General features: G+C 49.2%; 1 protein-coding gene across 1 annotated transcript; it reads left to right on the plus strand.

Annotated features, from left to right (window-relative positions):
* Nucleotides 1–13269: 13269 nt before the first annotated feature.
* On the plus strand, nucleotides 13270–14673 carry LOC109781195 (bidirectional sugar transporter SWEET7b-like). The gene is made up of 4 exons (XM_020339797.1): nucleotides 13270–13337; nucleotides 13605–13953; nucleotides 14048–14215; nucleotides 14587–14673. Exons 1-4 carry the CDS (start codon nucleotides 13270–13272, stop codon nucleotides 14671–14673), a joined length of 672 nt encoding a protein of 223 aa, XP_020195386.1.
* The last annotated feature ends 442 nt before the right edge of the window (nucleotides 14674–15115 follow it).

Below are 15115 nucleotides of genomic sequence, written 5' to 3' on the forward strand. Positions count from 1 at the left end.
CACCACCCCCTCCCACCCTGGTCCGCGGTTTATTTTCGCTGGTTTTTTCGTCTCTCCTCCCATCACCCCTCCCACCCTGGTCCATCGGTTTACTTTTCTCTTCACTCTTTATTACAACCAGAACTTTCCGAACGTATAACAAATCACGGATCTAACTTCCTTAAATTATGCAAATCAATTGATTCCTTTTATTGCTTCAATTTGTCTTAGGAAACAAATAACAGATTTAGGAAACAAATAATACATTTTAATCTAACTTCCTTAAATTATGCAAATCAATCGATTCCTTTTATTGGTTCAATTTGTCTTAGGAAACAATTAACAGATTTTCAGGAAACAAATAATACATTTTAATCTAACTTTCCTAACTTATCTAAATCAATCGATTTCTCTTATTAGTGAAATTTGTTTTAGGAAACAAATAACAGACACGTCACAACTTTCCTCCCAATAAATAGTTTCTTAACATTTGCAAACTTTCCTAATCAGACACGTCACAAACGGGCAGGTACTGATATCACGTTACCAAACAATAAAACCCCATTTGCATAGAAATCAGTTCAAAATCCTAACTTTCCTAAATTTTTACCTTTCCTTGATAACAACCAATATTTTCTATATTTTCCACTTATTGAAGGAAATCACCCCTCCATCGATATTAGCATTTTTTTGAACTAAGATCTCCGGGTTATGATTTTTTTGTTTGCGATTCTTTCCAATTGTGACCTCTCCTTCCACTCCGGCTCCTTCTCGCATAAACACCTCCACCACAGCCAGGTGACACCGCCCCAGACCTCCTGCCTCTCCACATCTTCTCCGCCACATCCTTCTCGTACTCCATTAACAATCCCTCTGCCACATTTGTCCACGGCGGTGTCGAGGGCATGGCGCAGCAGTGTACCAGCGGTAGAGCAGCGCATAGCAGCAGGAAGCAACACGCAGCAGGCGGGGCGAGCGGCCGACGGTGGAGGGCAGAGATGCGGCCGGCGTGGCTGAGGGGGCGGCCGGCAGAAGATGGCGACGACTGGAGGCGGCGCGAGGCAGGGGCGCGACAGCGGGGCGAGCAAAGGGATAGACGGCAGCAGACGGGGCGAGCGCAGCCAGCGAGAGTGTGGCGCGCGGCCAGGGTGTGTGTCGCGCGGGGCACAGTGGTGCGGTGGATGCGGCGAGCGCGGCGGCAGCGGCGGGCGCGACCGACGCGGTGTAGCACGGGCGTGGGCATGGAGAGGGAGTGGCTCCGCGGGCGCGGAAGAAGAGCGGCAGGCTCGGGCATGGGCATGCATAGGAGCGGGCATGTGCCACGGGGTCAATCCGAGGAGCTCGGTGGCTACCCCTGCAATGGCCATGGCGGACGGCGGTTCTCGGCCACGGCGAAATACCTAACGAGAGCAAACGAGAGGGGAAACAGGGGAAAGGCAAGAGGAGATCATGGCGGTGTCAATGGAGCCCTAGGGGAAGACATGGGAGCTCGGGGCGGTGCGGATCGAACGACAATGTCGCGGTGGCCCAAGGTTGAGGAAGACGACATCGACGTCGATGCGGGGGTGCTGGACTTGATCTCGTTGGTGCAGACGAAGTAGCGAAGGCGTTCGGAGCTCCTCGACAAGTTCCTAGCCCACAGGGAGGGCAGTGGCCATGTGGACGGGGTCGGTCATGGTGGCCGTGGCGTCTGACTTCGTCTAGATCGACGGGATCGAGCGAGCGAGGAGGAGAAGTGGATTTGGGAGGGGGCGTCGAGGAGGAGTGAGGCCATGGGGGCAGGGAAGGAAGGGCGTCACCCTTATCCATTCCCGTTCGATGCCAGCGAGGTGGTCGGGCGGGAGCCCGGCTCTGTAGCGACGCGGCTCGGGGAACAGGAGAAGACGACCGCGCGGGGACTGAACCGCTGAGCCGGTTCGGTGGCAAGGCCCGCGGGGCAGGGCGAATCCCCTTTTACATCGTCCTTTTGGTTTTTCAATGTATTCTAATCTGTTTCTCCTTTTTAACACCATTTTTTATTTATTCTTATCAACTAAATGATCTCTACTCATAATGTCTCAGTTGGTAGTCTCCGTTCCGGGTTTATTTTCGTCCCACCTCCCGAGTGAGGGAGAGGGGGAGAGAGAGTGAGGAAGAGGGAGGGAGAGGGTGTGTGTGTGAGAATTTGATGGTAAAAAAGGTCGTCAATGTCACTTAATATGTATGAGAATATTAAATGTAATATTAACATAATTGATATTGAACTTTTAAAATTAATGTGGCCCCTTGCAATGCACGAGCGTTCTTCTAGTACTTTATAAGAACCTTTCCCCCTGGTTGTGCCAAGGGACCATGTCCCCATTGCATAAGTCTCTCTGACACACAAACCTGGAGGCTTTGGATTTTTCCTTTAGACCTGTGACCAACAGGAGTTTGCTAACCAAGATACTTCTCTTCAAATCCAATGCTAACAATGTTTAAAACATATTTAAGTTTCTCCTTAGCAACCCAAGGATAGACACACTAAATAAAATGGAGATTTATTATAACTAAGACTTTTCCCAGTTGCAGTACTATAAAGATCCAGAAATTTTTAACATGGGAAGCCTCAAAGAAAAGAATTGTGACCACAAATAAAAGGTGATATATACCAAGGCCCACCGAGACACTCTTATAGGGGTAATATTATTTTGATCCACACCTTGTTCTACAATGGCAGATAAACCATCAGCAACAAACATGAATAAGAAAAGGGAGAGAGGATCACCTTGCCGAAGCCCATGCAAATGGTGCAAACAGATCTAGGAGGGTTTCATTAAATTTATCAGAGAAACTCACCGATGTGGCACCTGTCATAATTTATTCAATCCATCGCCGAGAGAAACCCAACCTTTGCATCACTTGCTTTAAGAAATTCCAGTCAACCCCGTCATTCGCCTTTGATAAAATCTAATTTGCATGCACAAAAACTTTTGGAGCATCTCTTTCTTGATTGAATACACTCAAAGGCGACTAGTGCATTATGAGTGATCATCGTCCTGGCACGAATGAAAACACTATGCTCCGGGGAAATAATAGCATCCAGCAAGGATCTCAATCTATTCACACAAGCACTTGGACACCTCCTTGTAAATCATATTACATAAACTTATAGGCCTGAGGTCAGAAACTTTAGTGGGGTTATTTTTGGGATAAGAACAATTGAGGTATCGTTTACACCCTCCGACATGATCCCAGTACGAAAGAATTCTTTAACCCTCCTGCAATGTTCGTTCAGTTGGAGGAGACGTTTCCATCGACTATGAGATGTTGACGCTGATTTCGTCAATCTCAAGATATTGTGCCGGCTCAGTATCTCAAAGGAGCTCATAGGGGCAATGTGTGTGTGTGAGTGTGTTTATATGGATGACTACATGTGCATTTATGTGAGCATCTTCCAATATACTGTGTTTAAAAAAAGTACTGATACGAAAGTGGAGTTTAAAGGATTACTTGTACTAGAACCGGGGAGTACTATATATGTAGCGTATATGTAGAGCTCCGTATTTAGGTTATCACTCATATAGAGAATACACTATTATTTTCCTCAAAGAGTACACACAATATACTCTCGTTTCTTGCTATGAAGAATAATGGGAAAGGGAAAAAAGGTAGACCATGAGAGAAAGGTGGCCATCAGCATCAAATACATAGGAGATGCTTGTTGCGGTTGTGCAGCAGCAACTGCCGCAGACAGATAGGTTGGTTAGCTTTTCAGAGGGGGATCTCCTGGGTGCCTCCCCATCTCCATCTCCCGAGAGAGGCAAAATTTCGTGTTTTGACCCTTTTGTCAAACAAAATCGGGATCTGACCCCCTTTTGATTTTTTTTGACATCTGACCCTTTTGCTACCGCCAAAGGTCTCGGCGGTAGGGTCACGCAGGCTACCGCCAGGGCTTCTGGCGGTGGCATGGACAGCCCATTGCTGTTAGCTAACGGCCAGCACAACACCCTACCGCCACAGGTCTTGGCGGTAGGTTGACTTACCCTACCGCCGCAGGTCTTGGCGGTAGGGTCCTGTGGGTTTAGGTTTTTACAAGTTTTATTGATTGTTTGTTTTGTCACAAGTTCCACATAGTTTCACAAATAGCAAAATATGAGCTCACATATTAATAAAGGTTCCACATAGCAAATATCAAACAGTTTACACATAGATTCATAAGTAGGAAATAGCAAATAGCAAACTTGTCCACATAGTTTGACAACCCCAACTAACACATAGATGCATATGCATAAGACAAGTTTATAGGGCGGATAAACCTCCCCCCTCGTATGTTAGGGCTAGCCGTGGAGACAGATACGGCAGCGGATCCACCGGTTCAGGCGGAAGCGGAACGCTGGTCGGCATCCGACCGTTCAAGCAGTCCCACCTTGCCTTGCCCGCTGGAGTTTTCGCCTCCGCCCTTCCCCAGCTGATGATATCGAATGCCGATGCACTTGGGGGCGGCATCCTGGCTCTCTCCTCAGCATTGCTCTCGAAGTAGATCCTCCGGCCCAAATTGCGCAGCTCCCAGCTGGAGTGCTGCTTGGCAACTTCAATGGTCCCTTCCCGGCGTTCACGGGAGATAGTTGGATCTCCCTCCATCTCTGCAGTCACTCTCTTCAACTCCTTCACACTCAGCGACCAAGACTTCACATCGTCGGCGATCTGTTCTGCCCTCTCGTGCCACCGCACTGCCCTCGTCTCCTCTAGGAACTCGTCTGAAAAAGCTCCCACCGGCTGCAGAAGCTCGGGGAAGGACTCGTACACGTACGGAAGTGGCAAGGCAGAAGGGTCGTGTTGGAGATGAATGGGCGATGGTTGCGCCACTATTGCAGACCTAAACATATGGATGAATAACAAAAGTTCATCATTAACTAAATAAAATACATATATCAAGATGGGTCAAATGCAATATCATATCATATTTACTCCACTACTTGCATCATATAAATTTTGCTTACTCCAATATTCATCATATCATAAATTTTGTTCATCAACTAGGTTCATCACATTGCAATCATCTAGGGAGGGTTCAACATTTGTCAAAAAAGAAATCTAATCCTAAACCTAGGGTTCATCAACTAGGGAGGGTTCATCATATGGTCAAAAAAAACTAAACCTAGAGTTCATCACATTGCAATCATCTAGGTTCATTATATTAACTAGGGTTCATCATATCAACTAGGGATCCTCATGATTTTGAACATGAACATGAACCTTTTTTAGGCTATAAGAAAGCGGATTGATTTGACTCAAACTAATTGGGGATGGGAGGAGCTTACCTTCCTCTTTCCGAAGCCATCTCGATCCACAAAATCCGTGAATCAACGAAGAAGATCGGAGGGGGGAAGTGGAGGAGATGAGAAAATGGGCGAGAGGAAGAAGCAGGCGGCTGGGTGGGTGGGGATTAGGGGTTGGGGTGGGGTGGGCGGGGCGGTTGGGTTTATAAATGCCCAAACCCTACCGCCATAGGGTGCGGCGGTAGGAGACCACGACCTACCACCATCGGGCGTGGCGGTAGGGCGGGAGCATGTGTTAAGTTTCTGTGACCAAAAAGCGAACAGCTCAGCGATAGGGTTGCACACCCTACCGCCGGGGCGTTCGGCGGTAGCACCATACCGCCAAAAGCCCTGGCGGTAGGGTGTGCAACCCTACCACTGAGCTGTTTGCTTTTTTGGTCACAGGAGTGGGGCGGGGGGGGGGGGGGGGGCGGAGGCACCCTACCGCCGGGTGTCATGGCGGTAGGCTGTACAGACCTACCGCCTTAGTGTCTGGCGGTAGGGTGGCCCAGTGTGCATTTTTTGCACCTCCTAACTTCTCTTGTCTTCAATTTTTGGCAGACAACATTTAAACAACATATGTATGATATATGAAGCACATACCACAAATCTATAAATAAGATAGGTTGGATACATAGCAAATAGACATCCATAAAGGTTTTCACCAAGTTATACATAGCAAATTAACGAAACAGTTTCACGAGCAAATCCATATGGTTCACGAAGCAAATATGCAAGTTTTTAGTTCAACGACACGACAACAACTTCAGTACTTCCTTCCCCTCTTCGACGTTCGGTCCTCGTTATCCTTGGATCGCTTCTCGACCGCCGTCTTCTTGCGAGCGGTAGGACGTGCTTTCTGAAACGGGGATGGACTCTTCCAATGCTTCTTCGGCACATTCCTCTTCTCACGCTGGGTTGGCTGAGTTGCTGGAGGTCCATCGTCATCATCGTACTCCTCCTCCTCATCATCGTCCTCTTCCTCTTCCTCACCACGTTCTTCTTTTGCGCCCTCTTCTTCATCTTCCTCTTCATCATCATCGTCCTCGCTCTCCTCCTCGTCATCTTGAACCGCCCTAGACGACGAGGCTGCATGGCTCGATGAAGTGAGGCTACGCATCGGTGCAGGAGGAAAAACATCCTCGGTGTTTGTAGCGCACCCAAGCAGGCCCACAAGCCGGCGTGCTTTGTTGACGTATTTCTGCAATGATAACGAAACAATATGAACTTCTCGAATGTCCAATGATAACCAAAATGAACTTCGTATTACCTTCACCGTTTCCCTCAACTTGTTCTCACTAGCTCGAGTCCCAGGGATAGCACTAAGCGCATCAGAGGCATGAAAAATGCTTTTGTTCAACTCCGAAGACTGCAAAGTAATAAAATGAGTCAATAGCACTAAAAGCTGATTTCATCCAACTGTCGGTTCAAAAGAGGTAAAAACAACATACTACTCTGTTCATGAGGGGTCCGTACTCCCTAAACCCGCCTTGAAGCTCTCTGATGCTCTCGTTATAGGCTTCATTCTCAGAGGCGTCATCGAACAGGTCTTCGGCATCTGCTGTCGTCCACTGGGGCCTCAGACGCAGACGATGCTTGATGCCATCGTCGTACCATCGCATGTGATCCTCGTACTCGTCCCAGTCAATCACTCTCCTCTCCATGTCTTTGCGTCCTTTCCACTCGTTCCATTCCTTCACGTATCTCGCATGTTCGGCTTCCCAATCTGTGATTGATTGATTCTTCTGCCTGCTCATCCTGCAATGCATAAGAAAGAATGTAAAACACCCTTCTTGTATGGATGTAAAACATCAAAACAAGAACATAGAATCGATGAGGAGGCTTGTGGTACTCACTGGTGTAGGTCGTAGCCACCGGTATCGTGGCCGACTGGTGGTGTGTGTTGCGCCTTACCAAATTGTGCGGCAACGCGATGTGGCAAGTGGTACTCCACGGCATAGACACAAATCATGGGCACGATGCACCGAAAGAGAAGCCGGTCCTGCTTGCACATGTTGTTCAGCTCAAACCCCCACTCTCGATCCTCACTATACGGCCGCCAAGTAACCTATAACCAAACAATGGTAAGCTCAAGTGAAAGTGTTATCGAAACTATTCAAAATGTAGTTCTTATACCTGGAAAGGCGTGAGAGCATCAAGCTCGTTGCTGAAGACCCTGTACAAGGCCTTCGATTCGCCCGTGTAGACACGCACCACGTCCCAAGCGTATGCGACGGTCGGGTTCCGATCATCTTCGTCATCTCTGCCGTAGTCCGTCCATGCACGCGAGCGCAGCTTCTCCGGACGGCCCACCGGGATTCGTTCCCACATCCAAATGGAGAGGCCCCATACACATCCACACATACCGGACGTGACTTCCGCTCTCTGGGTCGCGTCGTCAAGCTACAAACCAAGTATAGATGATAAGATGTCAAAATCTAAAGTAGCACACGTCCATGATATTTGAAAGAAAGTGATATTCACTTACCGAACGGTATAGGTAGGCGAGTCCGGCGGCCCCTCCAGCTATACCCCACATCCCAGTCCTTTAGGAAGTCGAGATACATCCATAGGGCAGAGTTCCCGGAGCAGTCCAGAAACACTACCTCCGTGAGAATGTACCACAGGTAGGCCCTGGCGTACTGCTCCACCACCCGGGGCTCAGCATCTTTCGGGCACTTGCTCCGGTGCTTGAGGAGCCATGGCAGCGGTATGCCGGAAGTCCGGTTGCTCTTAGCGAGGGGGGGGGCAGTCACCGATGAGACTGACAACCCTATCGTGCCAGTTCGCCCTCTCCACTCTTCCTGTGAGAGCACGACCCTCGAGCGGTAGCGCCGTAATCATCGCCCAATCCTCGAGGGTCACAGTCATCTCCCCACATGGAAGATGAAAGTTGTGCGTCTCTGGCCGCCACCGGTCGATCAAAGCCGTGAGAGCTGAGTGGACGAGCGTCGGCGGCTTACGCTTGAACTGCAGGACGAAACCCAATAGTCGGGCTCTCCTGAAGAACGGTGTGTATCGGTCGTCGTACTCCATCTTAACCGTCGTCTTGTGAGCCCTCATCCGCAGTGGCGGCAGCATCTGTCAAAATCAATAACCAAAGCATAATTAGCATGGACATAATAGTTAGCAACTTGTTTTCATCAATTCGAAAGATTTGGTTTAAAATGGTAATTACCACTCCATTCTTAATGAAACGGGCACGGTGACGCTTGTCGAACCTAGGGTCAAGCATTGTGTACTTCGTGCCGATGTCGTCCGCAAGAGGTGGCCTCCTAAAAGAATTGCATAAGCATATCAAAAGATTTTTCAACATGAACTAGGGTTCATCATTAACTACGAAACATATCGATGCATAACAAAGGTTCATCACATCCAGTGACCACCTATGAGTTCAATCTTTGAATAATCATATATCAAGATTATCATGAGCATGAACTAAATACAATACATATATCAAGAACTAATTAAAATACATATATCAAGATGCAATCACCATGGTTCAAATGCATCACATCATATCATATCATATCATATTTCTTCAACAACACCCAACATGCATCATATCATATTGTTTTCAAAAACAAAAACCATGAACTAGGGTTCATCTTGAGGGATTAACCATGTTTACTCCAACAAAATGCACTACTTGCATCATATAAGATCCACATGCATCCTATATCAAAACAAATATCTCCAATATTCATCATATCATAAAAATTTTTAACACAAAAATTTATGAACTAGGTTCATCTTGAGGGTTCAACATTTGTTCTCCAACCATATCCACTACTTGCATCATAGCATATCAACATGCATCATCATATCACAATAAATTCCTCCAACATGCATCATATCAAAAAAAAATCCTCCAAAAATAATATGAACTAGGGTTCATCTTCACATAACCATACCAACTAGTGACTAGAGTTCATATCTAACACAATATAACATCTATAATCAACCTAAATCAATCCTAGGGTTAAAAATATTCAAATCTGTTCAAGAAGGGGGTGATTTGAATCAAATAATGCGACGAATCGGAAACTATTTGACTAAAACTAATTGGAGGGATCAAAGGAGCTTACTTTTCTTTCTTCGGGGCCATCTCGATCCGCAAAAACGATGAAGAAACGACGGAGATCTGAGGGGGGGAGTGGAGGAGAAGAGAGAAGGGCGAGAGGAAGAACTCCTCTGTTCTTGGGCGAGTGGTTGGGGGGAGAAGGGGAGGGGTGGGGCGGCCGGTGGCTTATAAGTGCCCGCACCCTACCGCCAGGGCCCTCGGCGGTAGGATCGGACAGGCTACCGCCATGTCCTGCGGCGGTAGGGTGGAACGGAGGGGGGACGGAGGCCGTTTACGCTGCTGACGTGGATAAGTTTCCCTACCGCCGCAGTTTCCGGCGGTAGCCTAGCTAATCCTACCGCCGGACCTCGTGGCGGTAGGCAAAAGGGTCAGATGCCATTTTTTTTAAAATGGGGTCAGATCCTGATTTTGTATGTCAAAAGGGTCAAAACGCAAAATTTCGCCCCCGAGAGAAAGACAGGATGAGGTTGGTTGGTAGACCACCGAATCGGGATGTACTGTACAAATGAAGTTGCATGCATGGCAATGCAGAAGCGGCACAAGCTTCTTTTCCAATCCACAAACGTCTAGTACTTGATGCTCCGAGGGTTAATATTAATTAGCACCGACTTTCTCACTTAAGCGAGCTACGTACAGTACGTACTATATGAGTGAAATTTAAGAAGTGCATTTGCATATATATATGAACAACTCACGAACGAAGGCTGAAATGAGCCACCGTGATCCTTGTTTATCAGATCTGGGCGCCTGTGCACGTTTGAAAGAAAGGCGTGCTTGGATCGTGTGCTCCAAGTGCAGCTATGCATGGAATGGAAGGCTACGTCTATGAACAGCTTGCCACCAACACCAAGTACGTATGACGAAGGCCGTCAGGCCGTGAGAAGGAATTACTTTTGGTAAAAGCTGCAAAACAGAAACCGTCCCTTTTTTTTGCAGGGACAGAAGGCCAATGTAATCGACCAGGCCGTTGTAATCTCTGCCATGTGACAGCTAGCTCAGAGAGAGGGAGAGAGAGAGAGAGAGGGAGAGAGGGAGAGAGGGAGGGAGAGCTAAACGCACCATCGGAAGCCTTTTGAGACCTTGTGTGTTCCACTTCCATGCGGGCCACGCGCCTCAGAATTTCACAGAATGCAGCAAATGTTGTACAAAGTAGGGTGCATTTGAATTGCGTTTAGGGTGGCGAGAGAGAGAGAGAGAGAGAGAGAGAGAGAGAGAGGGAGAGACCAGCCAAGAGCCAAGCGTACCATCTCCTCTCCACATAAAGCAAGAGCACGGCCACCATTTTTGTTGCACACCCTCTGCGTCTCGTCCCAGACTTCGCAGCAGGTAGGTTCGTAGTTTCTTGGAAAAGAAAAAAGAATATTGCAGCCCCTTTGTTTGGACGTCCCCAACCGATGGATCTCATCTGTTCTTTCTAGTTTCTACTGTTTGATCCGTTTTACTCCTTCCTTGTTTCTGTTTTGTGTTTTCTCTCGTGCCATCATCATGATCCGTTTTACTCCACCCTTTGTTTCTCCTATGGACCTGGAGTTCTCACGCGACAGAGACGAGTTGCCCCTCGAGATGATCTTCGTGTTGTTCCGGTCGGTGCGAGGGCACGCTCTTTTGCATGCTGATGATTAGCGTCGTCTTGTTTCTCTCCTCCCACCAACCTTTTTTACTGCTTTTTTTGGGTGCGTGTATCTGTCTGCTACAAGGCCCGGCGGACGATTCCGATTCACTTGCCCGACGGATCGATGCCATAAAACTTGCTTGAACAAGTCGTGTGTGAGCTCTTACCACCGGTGCCCTGTTCTTGGTTTTTCGTGTCGAGATTTTTTTTTCCTATTACCACGCTTCATCTCGGAGAGAGAGATTAAATGGCCTGATTACGTTCGCGTCCCAGTGTGTGCTTTTTATTTCTATCCCCACGTGACGTAGCTAGTTGGATTCATGTAGCCCACCACGTGACACATGTGGTAAGCAATCCAAACTATTAAAAAAAGGATTCATGTGGCCCGATGGTCGATCGTGTGCACAAGTACTGTTTGCTTCAAGTGCTTGTTGTGCGACCTTTGTGTTTCTACAGAGATCCAAGAAGGGAGCACGTTCCTGTGTTTCATTCTAATCTTGCGTTTAGAGAAGCATTTTGTATCCCTATACTGGAAGGAGGGAACTAGGGACTGAGAACATGCCAATTTGCATAATATTCTGGGCGGATTTGTTCATCCACACTTTTCCCATTTAGGGCATTTTTTCTTTTTTGATTTTTTTTTAGAAAAGGAGGATGACCCCCGGCCTCTGCATCCGGGAGATGTATACGGCCACTTTATTGATTATTCTCGAGGACCTTACAAAGTATTACAAAATCCACCATCTTGGCAACATATGCCGCTACTCCTATCCAAAATGATGAAGGGGTGCTAGCTGGGCCACTACCCAAACCACTCACCTAAGCCTAACATCAAAAGCCGGAAGCCGAAACTCATTCGGAAGCCCCAGCCGAGCCACATACCGGGTCCGGGGCACAATCCGGTCAGACACACTCGTGTGTCGTCGCCGTCATCTTCCACAGGTCTTCAGATCATATTGAGGCTTCTACCTTGTCTGGCCACTCGGCCATCGACGTCACCATGACGCCAGACAGCAACCCCCTCCTGCGCGAGCCCATCTCCGCGCATCGGACGCCGAGTCTCCACAGCGCCATGCCATCGATCTCCGCCGCCATCAATGTGTGAGATGAAACACCGCTCCACCATCCCTCCAGCCAGCACTTGCTCCAAGACGATGCCCCCGGAAGGGAAAGCGATAGAATGCCATCATCATCCGATCCGGAAGACCCAGATCTGGGGTTTCCCCCTGAGCATCCCAAACCTGATGGCGCAGACCGCCGACGATGCCTCGACCATCGGCAGTAGCTCCACCAGACGAGCGTCGTCTACGTCGCCGCAACCTCCAAGATGAAGCTGACCAGAATGCATGTGTCGACACCGAACCGCCGCCACTTCCACCGCCGCTTGAGCAGCCCCCGAGCAACGCCTTCAGGAAGGAGCACGCCACCGTGCTGTCGTCGTCGCTTCGAACAGGGGGGTCTGAGGTTTTCACCTGAGCTCCTGGGAGGGGTGGAAGGAAGGAGGTCCTCTCCGAAGCCTCCAACGAGGGAAGCAACACCCAAAGGCATTGCCATCGGAGTGGCCGCCACGCCGGCCAAGAGATTCCCCCGGAACCCTTCCAGCCACCGGATCTGCAAGGCCAACACCCAAGAACGGTGACCGAAGCCACCAAGGGCCGGATCCGCTGCAGATCGGAGTAGATCGGGGTCGAGGACGAACATCACCATGGCCACCATCATCGAGCGAGGAACCGCCGCCGCAGCCGAAGCCCACCACCTCCCCGCCATCCACATTGCCAGGGAAGTGGCCCACCTGTCCACGCCGGCGCCACCCGCCGCCAAGCTGCGCCGCGTGCCACCAGCCATGGCCGCCGCCATGGATCCGAGCCGCAGGCGGGCCGCCAACCGCGGGGCCCCGCGGGAGAGGAGAGCCGCGCCACGGGGGGAAGGCCCCGCCGCCGCCGCCACGACGCGGGCTTCGCCCGGTGGTGGCCTCCGGCGGCGGCGAGGGGATTAGCTGGAGAAGGGGGGCCCGGCGGCGGCGCAGTTGGGGGCTGCCGCCCGTGTCGCCTACCCTAGGCGACGCGGGGGCCTTCCGTATCGCCGGCTGCTGCTCACTTAGATGTGGCGTTCTGGGTCAGCGATCCTTGATGCCCAAATGGTAACTTTTATCTCCATAGGGAAAAAGAAGCCTCTACCTCTACGGAAATTGTTCTTGTTTTTTTTTTCGCTCAACGAAGGAGTATTTTTCTTTGATTCTTACAGCCTCTACCTCTACGGTTGTTTAATTGACATCTGGTGTTAATATTTAATTAACGTACTAGGTAGTTGGAGGCATGGATTTCGAGATGTTTCTGCGGTGGACAGGATATGTCAGCATGGGGTTCATTCTGTTGGCGCCTGGGTATGTTTACAGATCGATGACCACAAACTACACTTATTTAGCACCGATCGATCCATGCTGTTTTTTTTATATACTTCTAGTAATATGCAGAATGGATGATAAACTTCCTTCAACAAGAATGAACATATACTAAGGATGAAAGTTGCAAATTCAGAATTTGATTGTGTTGTCACATCCTGAAATGGCTTTCTAGCGTGAAGAGAGTGGTTTAATGTAGCGTTTGAAATGGATTCTTAACTTTGCTCCACTCCATGCCGAATTTTACAGGATCACCTTCGTCTGGAACAAGAAGGTGGCATGCTACACGCCCTACCTGTACCTGGCAATGTCCTTCAACGGTGTGCTGCGAGTGTTGTATGTGATGGTGACCAAGGGAGACGTGGTTATCATGTACATCAACGGCGGCGGGGTGCTGCTGGAACTGGTTTATACTGCTATCTTCATCAGTCTTGCTGCAGCAGCGGACCGTCGTCGGGCCAATCTGCTCCGATCGATCGTGCCTGGGCTCTTGATCCTTATCCTGGGCGGCATATGTTACCTGACCAGTGCCACAGCCTACAGGCTGCTCTGTGCCATCTGTGGGACTGCTCTGTACATCGTCCCAATGATTGACGTGGTACGCATCATTCTTCTCCCCTCGGCAGGAATATGCAGGTTTAACTATGGTCTCATCTGACACACTTATGCTTTCTCCAACTGTCCTCATGCAGGTTAAAGTCATCAAACTCAAGAAGAGAAAGTACATGCCACCTCTGCTCCTTGCCTCTACCTCGTTCCTCAACAGCATAATCTGTGTTAGAATAAATCCGAGGTACGCGGTCCATCCACCGAGGAACAAGCAATCACAGACAATGAAGACATCGATATTTGTTAACGAGGTTCAGCGAACTCGCCTACTCTTCGGGGCAATGACTACGGGCGCTCCTTCCCGAGATACCGCAACACCGGCCACCCGGGCGCTGGCACAAGCCGCCAGCACCCCCTTGCGAGCCTGTCGCTATCTAGTCGTCATGGGTTACAACGTGGGGTGCCTCCTCATATATAAGAGGCCAAGGGTACAACGTGTCCGACTCCGACACTACAAGTATCCTACCCACACTACAACACCAAGTCCAAGCGTAACCCAACTAGTACAAAATATTCGACACAAACACAACAAACTCCACCTTGGCGAATATTCTCCATCACCTTGAATTTGTCCATGCGTCAAACTTCCATGTACTCCGGACTTGTGTTGTCTTCTTCGTAGCTTACTGAGAGCTACTCGACGAGTCTGCCCCAGACCCGCCGCCGCCGTGAGACCCCGCTGCTACTCCCGCAACTCCAGTCTCCGTGACTCCACCTACAATAGTGCTTCCTTGCAACTTGTAAAAATGCGAAGCCGTCCTGTCTCCAATCATCACGGTCACCTTATCTTCCATGATTCTCATGGTCTTCCTATCCCGATCACAACGGAATACTATACCACCATCATGAAGAACACCAAGCGAAATTAGATTCCTCCTTAGCCCTGGACATGCCTGACTCCCCGAAGCATCCACTCAACTCCGTCAAACATCTTGATTTTGATGTCACCTACTCCAGCAACACGATAACCTGTGTCATCGCCCACATAGGCTAAACCAAACTCACCAAACTTGTACGAAGAGAACCACTCCCTGTTGGGTGTCGCATGAAAAGAGCAAGCTGAATCCAACATCCACGCTTCACCTTCGGTTGACCGCCTGTCTGATACTATGAGAACATCACTACTGCTGTCTGAGTCATCACCATAAGTT

The sequence above is a fragment of the Aegilops tauschii genome, chromosome 7 (assembly GCF_002575655.3).
Source record: "Aegilops tauschii subsp. strangulata cultivar AL8/78 chromosome 7, Aet v6.0, whole genome shotgun sequence".
NCBI lineage: Eukaryota > Viridiplantae > Streptophyta > Magnoliopsida > Poales > Poaceae > Aegilops > Aegilops tauschii.

Excerpts from the sequence above, each read along its gene's own strand:
- LOC109781195 (XM_020339797.1), top strand. The coding sequence starts at position 13,270 with ATGGATTTCGAGATGTTTCTGCGGTGGACAGGATATGTCAGCATGGGG. Across the intron at positions 13,338-13,604 it reads TTCATTCTGTTGGCGCCTGG|GATCACCTTCGTCTGGAACA; the intron begins GTATGTTTACAG and ends CGAATTTTACAG. Across the intron at positions 14,216-14,586 it reads CATCGATATTTGTTAACGAG|CTTACTGAGAGCTACTCGAC; the intron begins GTTCAGCGAACT and ends TCTTCTTCGTAG.